This window comes from Gigantopelta aegis, chromosome 7 (assembly GCF_016097555.1).
Source record: "Gigantopelta aegis isolate Gae_Host chromosome 7, Gae_host_genome, whole genome shotgun sequence".
In the NCBI taxonomy this organism is placed as follows: domain Eukaryota; kingdom Metazoa; phylum Mollusca; class Gastropoda; order Neomphalida; family Peltospiridae; genus Gigantopelta; species Gigantopelta aegis.
This window is the reverse complement of record NC_054705.1, coordinates 44,701,391-44,722,495: the sequence shown is the minus strand read 5'-3', so window position 1 is coordinate 44,722,495 and position 21,105 is coordinate 44,701,391. Positions and strand designations below refer to the sequence as shown.

Here is a 21,105-nt window from a genome sequence, read left to right as displayed (position 1 = left end):
TGTTATAAATCAGACAATTCCCTTGTTATAAATCAGACAATTCCCTTGTTATAAATCAGACAATCCCCGTGTTAGACATCAGACAATCACCGTGTTAGAGAAAAATATTGTTTTGCTTAACGACACCACTACAGGGCATTGATTTGTTAATCATCGGCTATTGGATGTCAAACATTTGGTAATGTTGAGAGTAAACCCGCTACATTTTCCCATTAGTAGCAAGGGATATTTTATATGCACCATCCCACAGACAGGATAGCACATACCACGGCCTTTGATATACCAGTCATTATGCACTGGCTAGAACGAGAAACGGCTCAATGGGTCCACCGACGGGCATCGATCCCAGACCGACAGCGCATCAAGCGAACGTTTTACCATTGGGCTACGTCCTCCCCACCACCCCTTGTTAGAAATGAGACAATCCACTTGTTAAAAATTAGGTGCATCATTGCTGGTGTGAGAAGGCGTGAAAACGCCGCCATTAGTGCACGTGTTGGATACACGAACTACAGATGACACCATCTGCCTAAATGCTTCTGCAATATTCAGGGGCGGATCCTGGAGTTTATAATGAGGTGTGTGTGTGTGTGTGTGTGTGTGGAGAGGGGGGAGGTCCAAAAAATTCTAAAAAAGGGGCAATTTGAGATTGTGGAACGTAAATGTTTTCTTGTTATATTTGAAAAAAACACATTTGTTTTGTTTAACGATATCACATTAATTCGTTAATCATCAGCTGTTGGACGTCAAGCATTTGTTAATTTTGACATATAGTCTTAGAGAGGAAACCCGCTAATTTTTCTATTAGTAGCAAGGGATCTTTTATATGCATCATACCACAGACAGAATAGCACATAGCACGGCCTTTGATATACCAGTCGTGATGCACTGGTTGGAACGAGAAATAGCCTAATGGGTCCACCTACGGGAATCTATCCTAGACCGAAAGCACAAGTCAACGCTTTATCATTGAGCTATGTCCCGCCAGAAGGGCAAATGAGCCGATATATAAAGATGCTGAGGGCTGCATTGTAAGATGTTTCCGACTAATAAAATATTTCTACGATTAAACTTACATATTAAATATATTTTCTTGTTTCGAATATCAGTATCTGTATATTAAATGTGTTTCTGGGCGTCTTAATATGTGTAAGAAGCCCAAAATGGATTTTGTCTTCAAATAATTTCGTACGTAGGAATTTTTTTATTTTAGGAAATAAAATGAAAATTAACCTAGTACAAATATTAGAACGATCAGAAACACGTTTAATATACAGCGACTAATATTTTAAACAAGTCGATAAAATCTTAAAAAATTGCAGCAAACTCAGGAATGTCCCTTTAATGTTACATTCTCTGGTTACCATATTATAACATCATGTACAAATGTGAAATACAAGCTCAAATGCACTTTTAAGAAACTCGTGTGTGTTCGCTATGAACGGATATCGTCAAACTATACGCTTGATTCGTCGCCTGTGCAGCCATAGCTCGGCAAAGCACAAACGACAGGATGTTGTCAGTTTCAGTTGACACGTGCGTTTGCCGATTTCAAATTGTTGGGTTCTTCTCAAAAAATTAAAAGAGAAATCTTGCGCTGTAGTTAAAACCGGTTTGATCTTGACAACATATTATCGACAGTCGTACCTTCCTATTTCAGAATTGATATTTTATAAAGTGTTAGTAGAACTTTCAAAGTTTAGTTTGTATACTAGTAACACATTAATCATGTATATATTTTTAAAATAAAATATACTAAAGGGGGGGGGGGGAGGGTTGTTTAACGACATCAAAGATAAAGCATATTGAATTAATAATCATCCGACCCCGTACAACCGTAAATAAAATGTGTTGAGTGCGTCGTTAAATAAAACATATCCTATCCTTCCTTCCATCTGCTGTTGGATGTCTAACATTTGGTAATTTTGACATATAATCTTAGAGAGGAATCGGGTGCATATGCAGTGGGAGGGTATTGGAGGTCGAAACCCTTACTTGCCCAAGCTTAAAAAAATTTGAAATGTATTTTTTGGGGGGAGCATGGCCCATATAAACTTCGCTTAACAGTCTATAACCCCAACCCCGCTGAAATCCCTGCACACGCGCCTTGGAAACCCGCTACATGTTTTTTTAGCAAGGGATTGTTTATATGTACCAACCCACAGACAGGATATCACATACCATGGTCTTTTTGTATACCCGCCGATGGGGATCGATCCTAGACTGACCGCGCATTTCCTAAAAACACCTTTTTAGGTCTAAGTAATGAATAAAAATAACATAGAGTCTTGAAAAATGTTACGTAAATCGAACACAGTACCCTCTTCCTCTACCCCTAGAGCGTTACGTAATTAGTAACAACCCCTTACATGTAACGCGTATGCCAACAGCTGGCCACTGTCAAAATTTCAAGGCAAATCCCCAACTCACCGACCCCTGGAAAGGCGTTGTACCATACCTCTATGGATATAAATATGTTTTGAAGATATGAGACGACACCTCAATCAAGACAGTTAAATTTGTTCGAAAATTGCGAAATCTCACGTGATCTCTTGTTGGGGAATTCTATACTTGTGATAAGCCAATGAAAACCGAGATCGGTACGAGCCCGTCAAAAGTGTTCCACTTTCCAAATCATGGCCTTGTTTTTGACCTGGATAAGCCAGCGTAGTGAAACCAATGCGGAGTGCGGCGTCATATATGCACGAAATGTAATTGGATTTTCTGTTCTATATGCTTAAATAATAAAAAATATTCCAGGGAATGTAGTTTTAAGTTTTGTACATTTTGGATGATGAATTAAAAACAGTACCCCGGGGGGTGGGGGAGTCACGAGAATCAATCGTCTACAATTATCCTCCGTTCGCATCGCCTTCTTTGAAATAAAGGTCAGATGGGGGGATATAAAGCCGTAGAAAGAATTAAATAATATATACTGAAGAACTAGTCTTAATTAGACATACGCTGCGGGTTATTTTGATACCTCGATTTATTCTACAGCTATTAAATCTTATAATGTTAAAAATGAATATGAATTAAATTCGTACAAAATAAATAAAATCAAGTATGATATTATTTTGTCATACTGTTTGAGCATTGATTATAAACATACTTAAGTACAATTATATATATTTAAAGGCACTAAAATAAGGCACCTATAAGGCACCCATGGGAGTCAATCCACCACAGTATCCACGAAGGCAAGATTCCAGGAGCGAGCCAACATTCGATCGAGCTAAATTAGCTCCATTTCTCTTTCGGCATATTACCCCCAAGGAACAGTTTTTGTTTGGCTATAAACTCAAGGGGCATTTGAAAATTTAATAGCACCAAAAAACCTCACTGTCGTCCGCTTCCGACCCCTGACGAACTGATCCCTCCCGCCTACCCTTTCCTGTCCTGAATGGAGGAGTCGACACCTGCGCCCATGACAGACGTGCACTACAACAGCTCGTTCTGAATGCACATTAAACCCTATTATATGATATGATACATAATTAAGTTCATCTTGGATTGCAATCTATTGTATATGGTTATTTTTAATGATATTTTGTTTTTAATATTATGTTTTTTGATTCATGAAATTTGTACAAGGCAGTAAAAAGTGCATGTTTGAACAAAAGTATATATATAGAATAACTAGTTAATGACGTCGGATATCTGCTTTATCCTGTGAAGGTAAGAATGGGACGTTCCCCGAGGCCTAGACAGGATAAAGCAGATATCCGACGTCATTAACTAGTTATTATCTTTATCCTACAGACCAAACAATTCAGGGAAAAAGCTATTATTTCTGTTATTTCAAGGGGGGGTGGGGGGTGGGTGGTTGGTTGGGAGGGGGATTTAGCTCAACTGGTTGATCGCTCGCTTGAAGTGCTTGCGTCGCAAGATCGAACCACCTCAGTGGATCCGTTCAACTGATTGTTTTTTTTTTATCGTTCCAACCAGTGCACCACAATTGTTCAATGTCTATGGTATGTGCTTTCCTGTCTGTGGGGAAGCGCATATAAAAGATCCCTTCCTGCATTAAGAAAATACGAGTCGGAATTACCAAATGTTTGACATCCAATAGTCGATGATTAATATATCAATGTGCTCTAGTGGTGTCGTTAAACAAAACAAACTTTCTGTTATTTCAGCCACGTTGTACGATGACCTAGAGGTCAAATGAGCGATTTTGTAATGTAGGCTATGCGTTTGACGTCATCATATTTTGACAATAGAAACGGTGATTGCAGGATAAATATACAGTCACTGTCTAAAATCAAACAATTTACAAAGTATCTGAAATTTCCATATCTTCATTTTTCTTCATCTCACTCATTTCAGTCAATCTGTCAAATAAAGTGGCTCATTTTCCAGGCAATATGTAAAATGACTGGACATTTTAGGCACTTTGTAAATTGACTGATTTTAGACGTTGACTGTAACATATATACACATACACACAATGTTGTATAATTAATGCATAGACACATTAGAATCGTTTGTAGCAGCTCTTTGAGATACAAATCTTAATTAACTGACACGTTAAGCCACACCAGGCTTACCAACAGGATGTGGACGAGACTTGTTTTCGCTATAAAGTCAGAGAGAATCGTCCTGGTTATCATCTGTAGCTGGCGATTCTGCTGCTCTCCTACCGAATCTCGTCGAAGGTAAGATTCATTCGTTTCAACATATGACCTTGCTTATAGCGAGGTAAAGTTCAAGCACGCTGTCCTGGTCACACACCTCTGTTGCTCTCTGACCGAACCTCGTCGAAGGTAAGGTCCATTAATTTCAAACTATTTCCTTGCTCATGGCCAGCTAAAGTTCAAGCACGCTGTCCCGGTCACACACCTCTGTTGCACACTGACCGAACCTCGTCGAAGGTAAGGTTCATTGGCCACCTAAAGTTTAAGCACGCTGTCCTGGCCATACACTTCTGTTGCTCTCTGACCGAACCTCGTCGAAGATACGATTCATTCATTTCAACCTATTTCCTTGCTCATGGCCAGCTAAAGTTCAAACACGCAGTCCCGTGAGAGAGAGAATCGTTAACGGTTACAATTACATATCATATGCATATTCGTATTTGTCCATATATCTATAGTCAGTCCTATCATTCTATAAATATGTTGGTGTTTTTTTGTAAATAATTTCAGTTTGGTTTGACATAAGAAGAAAAGTAAAAGTGTTTTGAGAATAACAAAAAAAAACCCCAACCCTCAAACAAACTGGGTTTTTTGTGTGTGCAATTTACAAATCCCTGTGGGACGGACTATAGTGTGTTTCACAGTGTGTACAGTGTTGTATGGAACAAATGTTTGTAGTAGCCCAAACTGGCTTTTACCTACCAATAATTTCGAATGTACCAAAAAAAAACCCCAAAACCCCCAACAATATCTCTCTCTCTCTCTCTCTCTCTCTCTCTCTCTCTCTCTCTCTCTCTCTCTCTCTCTCTCTCTCTCTCTCTCTCTCTCTCTCTCTCTCTATATATATATATATATATATAGATATATATACATACATACATACATACTTACATATATATATAGATATTTTGCTGAGTCCCATAGTCTAAATTCCACCACCTCGGGTGTACTTGTTCTATCCCACATGACCGCATATGACGGAGTCTTTTTTCTCCTATCTATTTGATAAATAAACCATTATTTTACACGAATAAACAAAGATGGCTGAAAAAGTAACTTCTTTATTTGACCGTTTTATCGTAAATAAACTACACTATCATATTTTCCGCGTCAACCAAGACAATAGATATGCAAACCCATGCGTAGATTGTATTTATATAACAAATCTTTAAAACTCGCAGTCGGCGAGGCCCCACGTGGATGTGATCCGTCAGTCTTAAATCTGAACGACAAAACCGTAATGCGTGATCAGGGCTGTATCTCTGTACAACACCGAGTAGAATGGACATTTGATTCCATTCTGTAGGAGGACAGCCACTCCTCATATTCTTTACTGGAGATTCCATTCTGTAGGAGGACAGCCACTCCTCATGATATTCTTTACTGGAGATTCCATTCTGTAGGACAGCCACTCATGATATTCTTTACTGGAGATTCCATTCTGTAGGAGGACAGCCACTCCTCATGATATTCTTTACTGGAGATTCCATTCTGTAGGAGGACAGCCACTCCTCATGATATTCTTTACTGGAGATTTCATTCCTCTTGGGCCGCCGTTTTTAATAAAGTGTTCATAATATATCAGGGCTCGAAATGCAGTGTTAGTACATGCACCGGTGCATGCTGATTTTTGCGTGTGCATGTAACTTTTAAAACTGGGTGCACGCGGTGCATGCTAATATTTTTCAAGTACTGTGTATTGCGTATACTAGTATCCTGTTGTCTACCAGATTCAGATTCAAGTTGTTGAATTTTGGGTATGCATTTCGTAATCTGTTCGCCACATGAAAACGATAACTTTTATCTTATGGGCGCATCCATTTTGTATCCCATAATACTACTCATAACAATGGCGCCCTTTCGGTCATTTCCGTGAAATATATTCGAAAATTGCCGGCAATATCTCGGTTATATCCGTGAACGGTGTTAGGGAAGGTGGCCGAGACCGACTTTGGGGTATCCACGCGCATATCACAGTTATTGTCACTGACAAATTGAACTCCGCCAGATCTGTGATCAATACAAAGTACCGTAACTGCCGTGTACATTTTCGACCTCAGATATGGGCACTTGATCAGATGTTTGCGAACGTGCAGGTGCGTTACTCGCGTAGTTGACTCGAAGTCAGCCATTGATTATTTCAATCGCAACTTCTCGTCGAATTCCGTATGCTAATTTATATTATACCAACTGATCTTATCGAGTTAAAAAAGTTGATAACTTGCTTAATACAAAACACAAATATTTGTACGTTTTTGTAATAGGCCTATTATAGATTTCTGTACGGCGTTTACGTTGGGTGAAATTTTCAAATTTGATCAAGAATCAGTAATAAACGCAGTTGTATAACGTTCCGGTACTGTTAATAAATAAATATAGGTATTGCCGAATAATTCCGATTTACCTTATTTTTGGTGCATGCAGAATTTTAATGGTGCATGTAACCTTTTTTTCAGCATGCACCTGGTGCATGTAGATTTTTATTTTCATTTCTAGCCCTGATATATTTTACTGCTATACCAAATATTGATTCTGATTATATCATTTATGCTTTCTGGAATTTATTTTTGTTGAATTAACCACCAACTATGTAAGACATTTTCCCAAAAAGATTTTTTTAATTTCTTGTTTTGTACAGATAATTTTGTAGTAACTTCAAACAATATTTTCCACTTTGCTTTAGATGAAAAGAGTCTGCTAATTCATATAGATTTTAACGCTATCATAAAATTCTAAATATTTAGCATTTTAATGCCGCCGTTTGAATAGCTTTGAGTTGAAGTTTCCCGTTTTATTCTATCCGGTTTATTTTGCCAGATAAATTCAAAAGCCATTTATATATTTGTTTTATTGTTTGTTCTGGCGGGTTAAGCAATGCAATTAATAGGTGAGTTCGTTTAGGAATTATTAAAGATTTAAAAACGACTATTCTTCCTAAGAGTATCAATTTTCTTACAGACCAGATCTTTATTAAATTTTTCATTTCATTATTTTTATTTCAAAATTGATTGCAGTAATTTGTTTTAAGTCAATTGAAAACTGTAACTAACATTTCAAAATGTTCTGCACTCGATTCTAATTTCCATTTTACATGGTGATACACATATTTTGAGTATTTTATGCTGCCTATCCATACGACTTTCGATTTCGAATAGTTTATCTTCACGCCAGACACATTAGCATATAAATCGAAAATTATTAAGGTATGTCAAGAGATTAGAGAGATCCATCTAGAATAAAGCTTGTGTCCTCTGCATATTGAGATAAGAGGAAGTCCTCTCCAGCTATTTTTAAACTATTTATTTCGTCGGAATTATAATTGATATTGCGTGAATTTCTGCACATATAATAAAAATATATGGCGAGAGTGGATCACCTTGCCTACATCCACGTTCTAATTTGAAACTTTCACTAGATGGAACGAGAATAACCCAATGGGCCCACATACGGGGATTGATCCTAGACCGACAGCGCATTATGCTATCGTACTAAAACTAGACCAAACAATTCCACAGACAAAAAGGCTATTACAAACACTGTTTTATTTTGTAGATGAAGCACGCATATCTGTTGATTTTGCTGGTGGCTCTTGTCGTGAGCCGTGGGGCGGAAGGAGGCTGGATAAGATGGAAACGGGTCTGGAATGGGGTGAAGAGAGCAGCCACGATTTACAGCACTATCAAGACAGTAGTCTCAGTAGCTGCAGTCCTCGGTCGAAAACGAGGTAGAACAGAACTGGGACCATATTTTCGAAGCAATCTTGATCTACGAAATCGTAAAACCATCGAAAGCTATGACGTCACTATGACGTGTGTTGTAGTGACGACCCAACTTACGATGGTTTTTACGATTTGGTAGCGCTAAGATGGCTTCGAAAATATAGTCCCTGATATCTCCACATCCTTCCGTTTATACCATCGCAAAACGTTTTTTCTGTTCTTTGTCTTCTCCACTTCCTCTCTTTCTGTAATACTTTCTCTCCGCCTCTATCAACGTGAAATATTAAGGTTGAACATTTGTCTAATAAATGTGAATATTTATTTATTTATTTTGTTTTTTTTGGATGACTATATCAAAAGACGTCATTTTAGGTATGACACGATTGTGTTAATTGTAGACTGTTCTCTCTCCGTCTGTTACATACTTAGTACCTACTACAATGAAACTCCTCTAAACCGGACACCCTTGGGACCAAACAAAAAGTCCGGTTATAAGATGTATCCGATTAAGAGAGGTTCTCTTCTGTACAGATATTTAAAAAGAGACCATGAAAAACGTCTGGTTTTGAGGGAATTCTGGTTTACAGAGAGTGTGGTTTTGAAAGGTTTAACTGTACCTCCATCCCCCCTCACTCTCTCTCGCTCTCTCTCATTCACTGTATTAATGAATATAAAATATATGTTTGTGTCAAGGTTTATATTTTGATTTCATTTTATAATTTCCTTTTAATTTTTTCTTAAAAATCTTTCTGAGTTTGACAAGAACCTGGACGGCCTTGTGGACGAGTCTGAACTAGAAGACGTGTTCACCACGAGAGAGGCTCGGACAGTCCTGGATATGGCTGATCTGGATGGTGAGTTGAAACAGATGGTACAATTTAGTTCAAATCACCCACTATCACTGTATACATATCCAATGGACTCAATCTTGTGTAGGTCTACGCTAGTTTAACCAGTTCTTTGAATGACAATTTTCCTATAAACGAAATAGAAATGATGGTTCATCCTGCAAAGTGGCAGTCCTCCTAACGGTGATATATCTAACGTATGATAGTAGTAGTAGCATTAGCAGCAGTAGTAGTAAGAGGAACAGTAGCAGTAGTAGTAGATTGGTTGGTACGCAGTGTTTATGACAAAACGCCTTGATATTGGGACTAACATGTGATAAATGTTGTATTATAAATGTATTGTTTATCTCCGTGTTTAGGAAACGCCAGGTCACTATGGATGAATTTCGACAGGTGATGACAGAATTGAGCGACATGCATAATCGAGAATAGGTAAGAGCAGGTACGGAATTCATCCTCGTTAGGAAGTAGATATAGTTTGAAGTATATATATATATATATATATATATATATATATATATATATACATATGCATATACACATACACATACACATACACATACACACACACACACATCTATATATATATATATATATTTAGAGAGAGAGAGAGAGAGAGAGAGAGAGAGAGAGAGAGAGAGAGAGAGAGAGAGAGAGAGAGAGAGAGAGAGAGAGAGAGAGAGAGAGACAGACAGACAGACAGACAGAAAAATTGTACATTATTTGTATTCCTAATATATGATATTGACGATACCGAAACTCACGAGGGTAATAATCTCTTTATCATATAATCTCAAGCTAATTACAACGTGTTTTTGTAAACTGTACACACAGCTTTAATTCCAATCTGCCATTACTAGATTGAAATTACAGAAGAATATGTGACGTGGTGTCTTTTTGAATGGAAATGATGTCAAACTCGAATCACGTCATTTTGGATGTCCTTACATCAATATAAACTATTGTTCAACCTTTTTTTTGTTTTCTAAACGCTGAACAGCTTTAAGTGTAAAGTTGCTATTGAAATGTTTTTATTTGTTAACTATGAATGTACACGTCAATTATAGAATGTCACCGTAGAACGTCTTCTTAAAGGTCAATACACGTAGTGCAGTGACCTAATTTGTAAAGTTATCAAATTCTGAAAGTATGTGATCTGATAAATATCAAATACTTTGATTACACTGGCTATGCTAAAAAAATATATGTTAGATAGGCAGACAGGCATCCATTGAGACAGATGTATAAACAGACAGACAGAGAGACAGACAGAGATAAAGACAGGCAGGTAAATAAATAATTTTCATAAATAGGCTGATTTGTTCTCTTTCAGATCTTTCTTTGATGAGGAACCATCTACAAATAAAACTGTTTTAAAAGTGGTTGTTTGTTATTTTAAAGGATAGGGTTGTATTGCCGTTGTAGAGCGGAAAACAAAACGACCCATGTTTTAACATAAGACAAATTCTGAAGAGAATAGAATAGAGCAGAATAGGTGTTTAACGACATCCCAGAACAAAAAATACATCGGCTATTGGGTGTCAAACTATGGTAAAGGAAAAAAGTCACATACACAGAAGACAGACTGACACGTTGCCAGAATGTGCCAAACGACCATTATCTGAAGAAAACATCAGAAATGTTGAAGAAGTAGTTCTTTCTGGTGCAGTAAAGAGAGAGAAAGGAACTAGAAAGCCATGATTGGGAAACCGTATTGGCACAGTGCACCTAGACAGTAAAGCTGTCCTTTTATTGGTTAACTGATTTCTTGAAATAAAAAATAAATATTTGAAAGGACCTGTTCCGAGTTTTTACGTTAATTGGAGAAAGTTAAAGTTTGCTTTATTTAACGACACCTCTAGAGCACTTGATTTATTAATTATCGGCTATTGGATGTCAACGTTTTGGTAATTTTGACACAGATACCTAGAGAGGATATACCAGTCGTGATGCACTGGCTGGAACGAGAAATAGCCCAGTGGGCCCAACGACGAGGATCGATCCTATACCGACCGTGCCCCAAGCGAGCACTTTATCACTGGACTACGTCCTGCCCCTTAACTCTGTGAGATGTTGTTTGTTATACTGATCTTTACCACTGGACTACGTCCCGCCCCTTAACTCTGTGAGATGTTGTTTGTTATACTAATCTTTACCACTGGACTACGACCCGCCCCTTAACTCTGTGAGATGTTGTTTGTTATACTGATCTTTACCACTGGACTACGACCCGCCCCGTAACTCTGTGAGATGTTGTTTGTTATACTGATCTTTACCACTGGACTACGACCCGCCCCGTAACTCTGTGAGATGTTTGTTATACTGATCTTACCACTGGACTACGTCCCGCCCCGTAACTCGGTGAGATGTTGTTTGTTATACTGATCTTTACCACTGGACTACGACCCGCCCCTTAACTCTGTGAGATGTTGTTTGTTATACTGATCTTTACCACTGGACTACGTCCCGCCCCTTAACTCGGTGAGATGTTGTTTGTTATACTGATCTTTACCACTGGACTACGTCCCGCCCCGTAACTCTGTGAGATGTTGTTTGTTATACTAATCTTTACCACTGGACTACGTCCCGCCCCGTAACTCGGTGAGATGTTGTTTGTTATACTGATCTTTACCACTGGACTACGACCCGCCCCTTAACTCGGTGAGATGTTGTTTGTTATACTGATCTTTACCACTGGACTACGTCCCGCCCCTTAACTCGGTGAGATGTTGTTTGTTATACTGATCTTTACCACTGGACTACGTCCCGCCCCTTAACTCGGTGAGATGTTGTTTGTTATACTGATCTTTACCACTGGACTACGACCCGCCCCGTAACTCTGTGAGATGTTGTTTGTTATACTGATCTTTACCACTGGACTACGTCCCGCCCCGTAACTCTGTGAGATGTTTGTTATACTGATCTTTACCACTGGACTACGACCCGCCCCTTAACTCGGTGAGATGTTGTTTGTTATACTGATCTTTACCACTGGACTACGACCCGCCCCTTAACTCGGTGAGATGTTGTTTGTTATACTGATCTTTACCACTGGACTACGACCCGCCCAGTAACTCTGTGAGATGTTGTTTGTTATACTGTTCTTTACCACTGGACTACGACCCGCCCCTTAACTCGGTGAGATGTTGTTTGTTATACTGATCTTTACCACTGGACTACGACCCGCCCCGTAACTCTGTGAGATGTTGTTTGTTATACTGTTCTTTACCACTGGACTACGACCCGCCCCTTAACTCGGTGAGATGTTGTTTGTTATACTGATCTTTACCACTGGACTACGACCCGCCCCTTAACTCGGTGAGATGTTGTTTGTTATACTGTTCTTTACCACTGGACTACGACCCGCCCCGTAACTCTGTGAGATGTTGTTTGTTATACTGTTCTTTACCACTGGACTACGACCCGCCCCGTAACTCGGTGAGATGTTGTTTGTTATACTGATCTTTACCACTGGACTACGACCCGCCCCGTAACTCTGTGAGATGTTGTTTGTTATACTGATACCTACACCGATTCTTTTCGTTTCAACGTTGAACATTTTCACGTGTCTTCTAATTATGAGGGGCGGGGATAGCTCGGTGGTAGAGCACTCGCTTCATGTGCGTATGGTCGTAGGATCGATCGGCATCAGGGAATTAGAGTGCCCCCTCCCCATTCCAATAAGTGCCCCACCCGTAGTACGTCAATGACTCACTTCAATTTTGCATTTATCGTAGTTTTCCATCCAATGTATTATTCATGCTGGGGTGTCGTTAAACATTCATTTATTCATTCGTTGATTCTTTATCGGTACGAATTGCATAATAGGCCGAATTTTAAATAAATATTCCTTTCCGTTTTAATCACGATACTCAAATTTTAAAGGTGATATCGATATAATTACTAAGCGTTGCTTTAATATGTATATCATTAGAATGCATTAGAGTTAGCTAGTTTTTAGAAAACAAACTGGAATGATAGGCCTCATATCACAGTTATCTTCCCATTTGGTTCATGAAAATTTGTCCGCGTAAGTAGTGATTATTTCATGGCAAACAGTTTTGAAGTGGCAACTATTAGACTGAAGTTGACAGGTAAGAGCATGACGTTTGCAAACACGTGTAACTTGTTGATATTGAAGGATTTTTTTTTATAGTAATTCCGGACAATGCAAAAGTAGTTCTTTTTGTGTAAAATGTCTGTACTCCAGCCAGGGTTAGTGGGTATGTTTGTTGGAACCTGGGAGAAAGAACTGGACAACTAGGGTTGTCCTTTTCAGGGTATGTTGCCCTCAGGCAAACAAAGGTGTATAAACAAATCCATGGGCCTACTTTTATTAATATAACATGTTATAGCTACTAAAGCTACATAGAAACATATACAGTGTAAATAATTGTAGCAAGCGATAAACCCAGAGAAGGAAGAGTTGTCTGCCTTTTTATCAAGCTGGGCGTTTAATTACTATTAAGATAGCAGCCCGAATCTTTGTCCTGTTTTTCACAATGTGGCATCGGACTAGAGTTATCCACCCAATACGGAAATGAATGCGAGGAAATATAGTTTTCTTGTTATGTGATTAATGGCTGGGGAGCTGCTTTGTATGCTGACTTGTTACACTGGGTTTGAAAGGGAAGAGGATGCAGTTAGTGAATATGTGCACTTGGTTTACATTGGATACTGCATACTGTCCAACACAGCACGTTGAAATCATGCAACATTTGTGTAAAGTGCACAGAAATGGGTGTGATTCGGTTCCTTAGCCCGCGTATTTGTTTACATTGATATAACGTGAAAAAAAGCTGGACAACAGGAGTCGTCGTGTTTAATGTTCATTGGCCCCAGGTAGGTAACGTTTCTTGTGAAATGTCAATGGCCCGGTGAAATTAATAAAAATGCCACAGCCACTGTGGCTACATGAGAAAACATATTGCAATTAACTGTGGCCTGAGACCTGATATATTAACCCAGAGACGGATGGGTTGTCTCCCTTTGTATCAAAGTTTTTATCTCGTACTGATTGGCATATCAAAGGCCGTTGTATGTATTATCTTGGATGGTGCATATGAAAAATCCATTGCTACGAATGGAAAAATGTAGCGGGTTTCGTCTCTAAGAAGACTATATGTTAAAATTATCAAATGTTTCACATTCATTAGCCGATGATTACTAAATTAATGTGCTCTATTGGTGTCGTTAAACAAAACAAACTTTGTTTGTCCCTTGGAATATTCCGACGTGTTCTTGTGGTGCCGTTAAACAAAATAAATATGGCCGATATGTTTTTGGTTTTAAAGTGTCGTTAAGCATTAATTGAAAAAAAGTTAAATCTGATTTTGTTTAATGAATGAATGAATGAATGAATGAATGAATGTTTAACGACACCCCAGCACGAAAAATACATCGGCTATTGGGTGTCAAACTATGGTAATGCAAATAAATAAGGTGATGATCAACATCAATCTAAAAATTCAAGATTTAAATAAAAACACAGTGTAAAGAACTGTGCAAAAATACAAATATAACAGATAAATACTGACTTTTACTCAAAATGTCAATTTGTGCTGTATTGGTCATTCTCAAAGAGAATGTTACACCCCTGCACCACGGTGAGGTTGCAGCACGCGAGGGGTTCTCAAAGAGAATGTTACACCCCTGCACCACGGTGAGGTTGCAGGACGCGCAGGGGTGATTTTGTTTAACGACATCACCAATTCAAATTGATTAATTCATCATCGGCTAATGGAAATAAAACATTTCGTAATTCTGTCGCACAATCTTCAAAGGATCTTACCAGCCTCGGTGGCGTCGTGGTTAGGCCATCGGTCTACAGGCTGGTAGGTACTTGATTCGGATCCCAGTCGAGGCATGGGATTTTTAATCCAGATACAGACTCCAAATCCTGAGCGAGTGCTGCGCAATGCTCAGTGGGTAGGTAAAAACCACTTGCACTGACCAGTGATCCATAACTGGTTCAACAAAGGCCATGGTTTGTGCTATCCTGCCTGTGGGAAGCGCAAATAAAAGATCCCTTGCTGCTAATCGGAAAGAGTAGCCCATCGGTAGCAGGCGGGTGGTGGGGGTGGTGGTGCTATGGAATTTGAATGGAGCAGTTAAATGCCAAAGAGAAAAGGGTGCGCAATTTTGATTGAGGAAATTTGGCGCAATTTTGAACGGTCGGTCGAACGGTAAATGGCCGAGGTAATATAGGTTTTGATATTAGTGAATCGAGAGTAGCTCGTTAATTGTAAACCTCTACGATGCTGTGGTGTCTCCCTAGGTTGCCCATAGGGCCCTTATAAAGGGCCTGACCGCTTCTGGTCGAGGCATCACCAAGTACCAAGTTATTACCAGCAGAAAGTATTGGGGGTTTGGGTGGGGGAGGCCGATATTCTTTTGTTCAGCTTCCCCTGGGTGCATTGCAATTGTGTACTCGGAACCGGTATTCTTTTGTCCGGTTCCTTATTAGAGTACGTGCTGGGCCATTAAATGTGGCGGGTGCATTGTTATCATTAGTCAATGCACCCTGTGTACTGATGCAGTGAGTGTGTAGTCTGTGTTTGAATCCTAGTTTTGTGTTAAGATTGTACCTATTGTCTTAAGTCCCTATTCTAGTGAGTTCAACGGTCATTCATGACCACCCATCCCCCTCCGTCCTTGTATAGCATTGAATACAGTGATATACTGCTTTGAAGGTTTTATGTTTTAGATATTTATCAGGGTTAAGTAAAAAGTTAGGTGTAATTGGTTTATTGTGGTTGGCTTCGGTTATTGATTCTATCATTAGTTTTCTCTGGCTGCTGTGTAGCGTGCAATCCAGGAGATAGTGTTTCATATCTTGCCGGGTGCCACACTCACAGTCAGGGTTTTTATTGGTGAAAAGAGAAGCTCTTGAGCTGCGAAGATTTACCTATGCGCAATTTAGTAATTATTTTATCCACATAAGTGTTTAATTGTTTAGGTCGGAAAGAGTTGACTAGTGGTTTGATGTTATAGTGCCATGTATTGGTTGTTAGGTCCCAGTTGGCCTGCCATTGATTAATGTAGTGTTTTCTTGCTTTTGACATTAGTTCTGATATTCCTAAAGGTAGTGGTGTAATTTTACTAGTGATTGAAAGTGCAGTTTTGGCTCCATAGTCAGCTATTTCATTGCCAATTATACCTACGTGAGCTGGGACCCATTCGAATACTACTGTTACATTAAGCTGGTTTAGTTCATGAAGTTTATTGTGGATGGCTGCGAGGATATCTGGCCTGGTAGATTTATTAGTTTGAAGTGATTGGATAGAGCTAAGACTATCTGAAAAAATAACGCTTTTAGAGTATTGTTTAGTTTTAATCCAGATTAGGGCTTCATAGATGGCTGTCAGTTCTGCTGTATAGACTGATAGGTTATCTGACAGCCTGGCGTATTTAACTAATTTAGAGTGTTTAGATATTTTTTCTTCAACTACTAAGAAGCCAACCCTACCGTTATCTGGATGTTTTTAGCCATCCGTGTAGATATGGATGTGCTCAGGGTAATTTTTGTTGGCTGCGGCTTCGAACAGGATTTTCTTAAATGGTGGAAATGGAGTTGAATCCGTAGCTTGTTTAATTAGATATGATGTGTGGCACTCGACTGGCTGATTGATATGGTATAGTGCCACTGGCGTGTTATCTATACCCACTTCTATTTCTATTTTACTAACTTTAGTGGCGAAAAAATCATTAAGATTTTGATTGGTTTTGAATACTAGTCCTGGTTTAGCTATGATAGGAGTGAGTTCCTGAACTGGGTGATCTAGTTTAAGAGAGTGGATTTTTAGATGATAATTAAGATGTTGAAGATTGCGACGATATTTCAGTGGCATAATGTTAAATTCAACTTCTAAGCTCTGTCCGCTGTTATTTGATGGAACTTTAGCTATGATTCTAAGAGCTTGGTTTTGAATAACATTTAAATTATGTAACAGTTTGGGGGCGGCGCAACTGTAGGCTTGGGCTCCATAATCTATTCTGGAAAGTATGCATGCTTTGTAAACCATAAGCACTGCCTCTGTTTGCGCTCCCCAACTGGTACCTGAGATGGCTCTTAACAAGTTTAGAGTATTTTTTGAGTTCCTGACTATGTCATTGATATGGTCACTAAAGGTTAGTTTTGAGTCAAAAGTTACACCTAGAATTTTTTTTTTTTTTGACTCTTGGAATTATTTTATCACCTGATTTAAATTGGTGATTATCTGATTTATTGACTTTATTAAAAAGGATATAGACAGTTTTAGTTTCTGATAGTTTATTGTCCCAGTCCAGGGCCCATTTGTTAAGTCTATTCATATCAGCTTGCATTAGGTGAAATAAATTAGTGGTTGTGTTGCCTGTGCGCCAGATGGCGCAATAATCGGCAAATAGTGCTGTGTTTAATGGCGTGGTCGTTTTTGTTTTTCCTTTAGCATTAAGTGCTTTAGTTATGTCATTAATAAAAATGTTGAATAAGGTTGGTGAGAGGACCGAACCTTGTGGTATGCCATTAATTATTTCGGTTTTATCTGAATAGTGACCGTTCACTCTGAGATTGATCTATTATGGATGAAATTGTTGATAAAATTAAACATACTACCTTTAATACCGTTACTCTGTAGTTTATTTAGTAGACCTTGACGCCATACCATATCAAAAGCTTTTTCAATATCTATGAATATTGTTAAAACCTTATGAGATTTTCAAAATGCATCATTAATACTATTTTGTAATCTAACTATTTGATCTATTGTTGAATGTTTAGTTCTAAATCCGCTCTGTACATTAGTTATTAGGTTATTTTCGAGTAGGTAATTGTTGAGTCGTTTATTGATAATAGTTTCTAAGGTTTTGCACATGTGGGACGTGAGTGTTATCAATCGATAACTCCCTGGGAGAGAATGGTCTTTTCCCGCTTTAGTGAGACTAAAGCATTCTGCATGTTTCCACGCAGTGGGCATTTGACCCTCCCTCCAGATTCGGTTAAAGAGAGATAACACTACCTTTAGGGCTCGTCCGGCATGTGCTTGAGTAATGTGTAACTTATTTGATTAGGCCCGGTGGCGGTACTTTGTTTTAGCTTTAAGAGCTGTTTTTAATTCTAACATTGTTATCGGTTTATTAAATTCTAAATTATCAGTAGTTTGGTGATTTGCTGTTTTAGTATCATTAGTTGGTAGAGAGTTATCTTTCTTAAGTTTCTCAAAAAATTGTTTAGGAATATTTTCGTTGCTACTGGTTTTACTGAACGTTTTACTCAGAAGGTCGGCCTTTTGTTTATTAGTAGTTGCTGTTTTATGTTTTTGAATAACTGTGGAATTAGCGCGTTGTCCTTGAATAGCCTTAATTAGCTTTCAAAAACACCCATTTGTATAATCTCTCTCTCTCTCTCTCTCTCTCTCTCTCTCTCTCTCTCTCTCTCTCTCTCTCTCTCTCTCTCTCTCTCTCTCTCTCTCTCTCTCTCTCTCTCTCTCCCATAAAATTTATTGAGTTCTTGGATGTTATAACCTTGATCAAGCAACTTCTTTACTAGAACGATATGTCGGTGTTTTATGAGAATATGAGAAGTTGCAAAATGTAGACTCAAACATGGAATAGAAGGAATATTCCTCGACATGAACGGAGCACCAGGCGACCAACCTAATGGAAATATTCTTCCGGAATTTTCTGATATTTTTATTTTTATCTCCAGGGTGGGAGGGGGAGAGACACTGATAGATATAGTTACTAAATCATTTAATATTGAGAAAGATTCAATTATAAAGACATGTATGTAATGCAACACATAACATACCTCGTCTGAAGCGAGGAAAGGGAGGATTAGGAACGGGACGTCGCTTCGGGAAGGGGATTCTGGTTATCACCGTTATCACGTCTTTACCTACTTTAACCACGTCTATCCATACTCTACCCACTCTAATCCTCCATAACCAGCCATCTGTCTGATGGATGACGGCGATGGTCATCAGATATATCAACAGCAGTGTGAACTCACTAACCAGCCATCTGTCTGATGGATGACGACGATGGCCACCAGATATATCAACAGCAGTGTGAACTCACTAACCAGCCATCTGTCTGATGGATGACGGTCATGGCCACCAGATATATCAACAGCAGTGTGAACGCACCAACCAGCCATCTGTCTGATGGATAACGGTGATGGCCACCAGATATATCAACAGCAGTGTGAACTCACTAACCAGCCATCTGTCTGATGGATGACGGTCATGGCCACCAGATATATCAACAGCAGTGTGAACGCACCAACCAGCCATCTGTCTGATGGATGACGGTCATGGCCACCAGATATATCAACAGCAGTGTGAACTTCATCTGAAGAATTAAATGTCTTAATAAAAAGTCTTAATTGAACGTCTTAATGAAATATCTGTCTTAATAAAATGTCGTAATAAAAGTTGTCAATAAAATGTATTAATAAAATTAATAAAATGTTTTAATAATAATAATAAAATGTATTAGTCAGACCATCCACTGTGCGCGGCCGTTTACTAAAATTACAAATGGAAAAAAAAGAAGAAAAGAAAAAGTTTAAAATATCGGTGTCTGTATATTCACTATCTGTTTTGTCGTGACTCCTTTTGTCGTCAATATATTTTTAGGAACCGAAACTACATTTTAGCTGCCGATAATTTCGTACGCACGACCGAAATCTATCTTTGGAAATAACACTGAAACTATGCACACAGACATTATAAACGTTACTAATTTATTAGACCAGTCTTTGGGGGGGGGGGGGGAGGGGGGGAGGGGGGGAGTCCTCCTACAACCAGTGAAAGAACTTTATGAAAGGATATCTCGAGGAGTAACAGGCGTCCTTTAGACGAGACATCCGATAACAATTCAAGGAACAATCACGAGTTTGCTACAATTTCGTTTGGACTCCTGCATTGAGCAGAGATATGATTTTCTTTCCGTAAAACGGCTTTATCGTTCAAGTTTAATATTCACGCAGAGTATTCTTCACAGTGATAATATATATATATATATATATATATATATATATATATATATATGTGTGTGTGTGTGTGTGTGTGTGTGTGTGTGTGTGTGTGTGTGTGTGTGTGTGTGTGTGATTACAATGCTTCACCACTTTAAACTAAAAACTGGTTTTCTTACCTAGACGCCTATCAAACTAGTTCCACGTTCTATACTGAATAAACAATGCCGTTTATAATGAATGAATGAATGAATAAATGAATGAATGAATGTTTAACAACACCCCTGCACGACAAATACATCGGCTATAGGGTGTCAAACTGTGGTAAATTCAAAACATGAAGCGACGATCAACATCAATATAAAAATTCAAAAGTTAAATAAAAATACAGTGTAAAGAACTGTGCAAAAATAGAAATATCACAGATAGATCAAATTAAAATTTAGAGTAAAAGTCCGTATCACGTAAAAAATATAATAAAACTTCTGGATAGAATCGAAATGATTCCATCACATTTCTTTGACCAAATATATCTTTTCGAGTTTCTTGCAGATGCTCACACTCCACCAAAATGTGACGTACCGTCAGAGTGCACTGACAGTGGAGGCTCTTTCTTCAAGATAAATAAATGAGTCAAGTAAGTATGACCGATGCGAGCACGACACAAGACAACTTTATCCTTCGTGCACTGCCTATATGAGGACTGCCACTCTCCCAAGACCGGCTTGGTAGCATAAAGCTTGTTCGCAACCGCACCAAGTTGCCAAGTCGCAAAGATAAATTGGTTGATACTATATTTAAAATCAGTATAACCCAACCCTGGAATGAGGCAAGTCCAAAGCAGACTTGGCCGCTGAATCTGCCTTTTCATTATTCCTGATGCCAGCATGTTTTGTAACGCTTGGAGACACGAAAGTGAGTCGGTGAAAATAATAAATTTGGAT

The 21,105-nt window shown here is 38.6% G+C and overlaps 2 protein-coding genes across 4 annotated transcripts in view; one reads left to right on the top strand and one right to left on the bottom strand.

Moving 5' to 3' along the window:
* LOC121377049 (transmembrane protein 241-like) overlaps nucleotides 1-21,105 on the bottom strand; it is a 135,220-nt gene that overhangs the window by 87,856 nt on the left and 26,259 nt on the right. The gene's annotated exons all lie outside the window — the stretch shown is intronic.
* On the top strand, nucleotides 4,603-10,583 carry LOC121377051. Of its 2 annotated transcripts, none has more exons than XM_041504908.1 (5): nucleotides 4,603-4,658; nucleotides 8,190-8,361; nucleotides 9,109-9,210; nucleotides 9,564-9,636; nucleotides 10,538-10,583. In XM_041504908.1, the coding sequence occupies exons 2-4, from the start codon at nucleotides 8,190-8,192 to the stop codon at nucleotides 9,599-9,601; spliced, it is 312 nt and encodes a 103-aa protein (XP_041360842.1). In that variant the 5' UTR covers nucleotides 4,603-4,658; the 3' UTR covers nucleotides 9,602-9,636; nucleotides 10,538-10,583. The 2 variants fall into 2 exon arrangements, with proteins under 2 accessions (XP_041360842.1, XP_041360843.1); XM_041504909.1 differs by having other exon boundaries at nucleotides 9,564-9,646.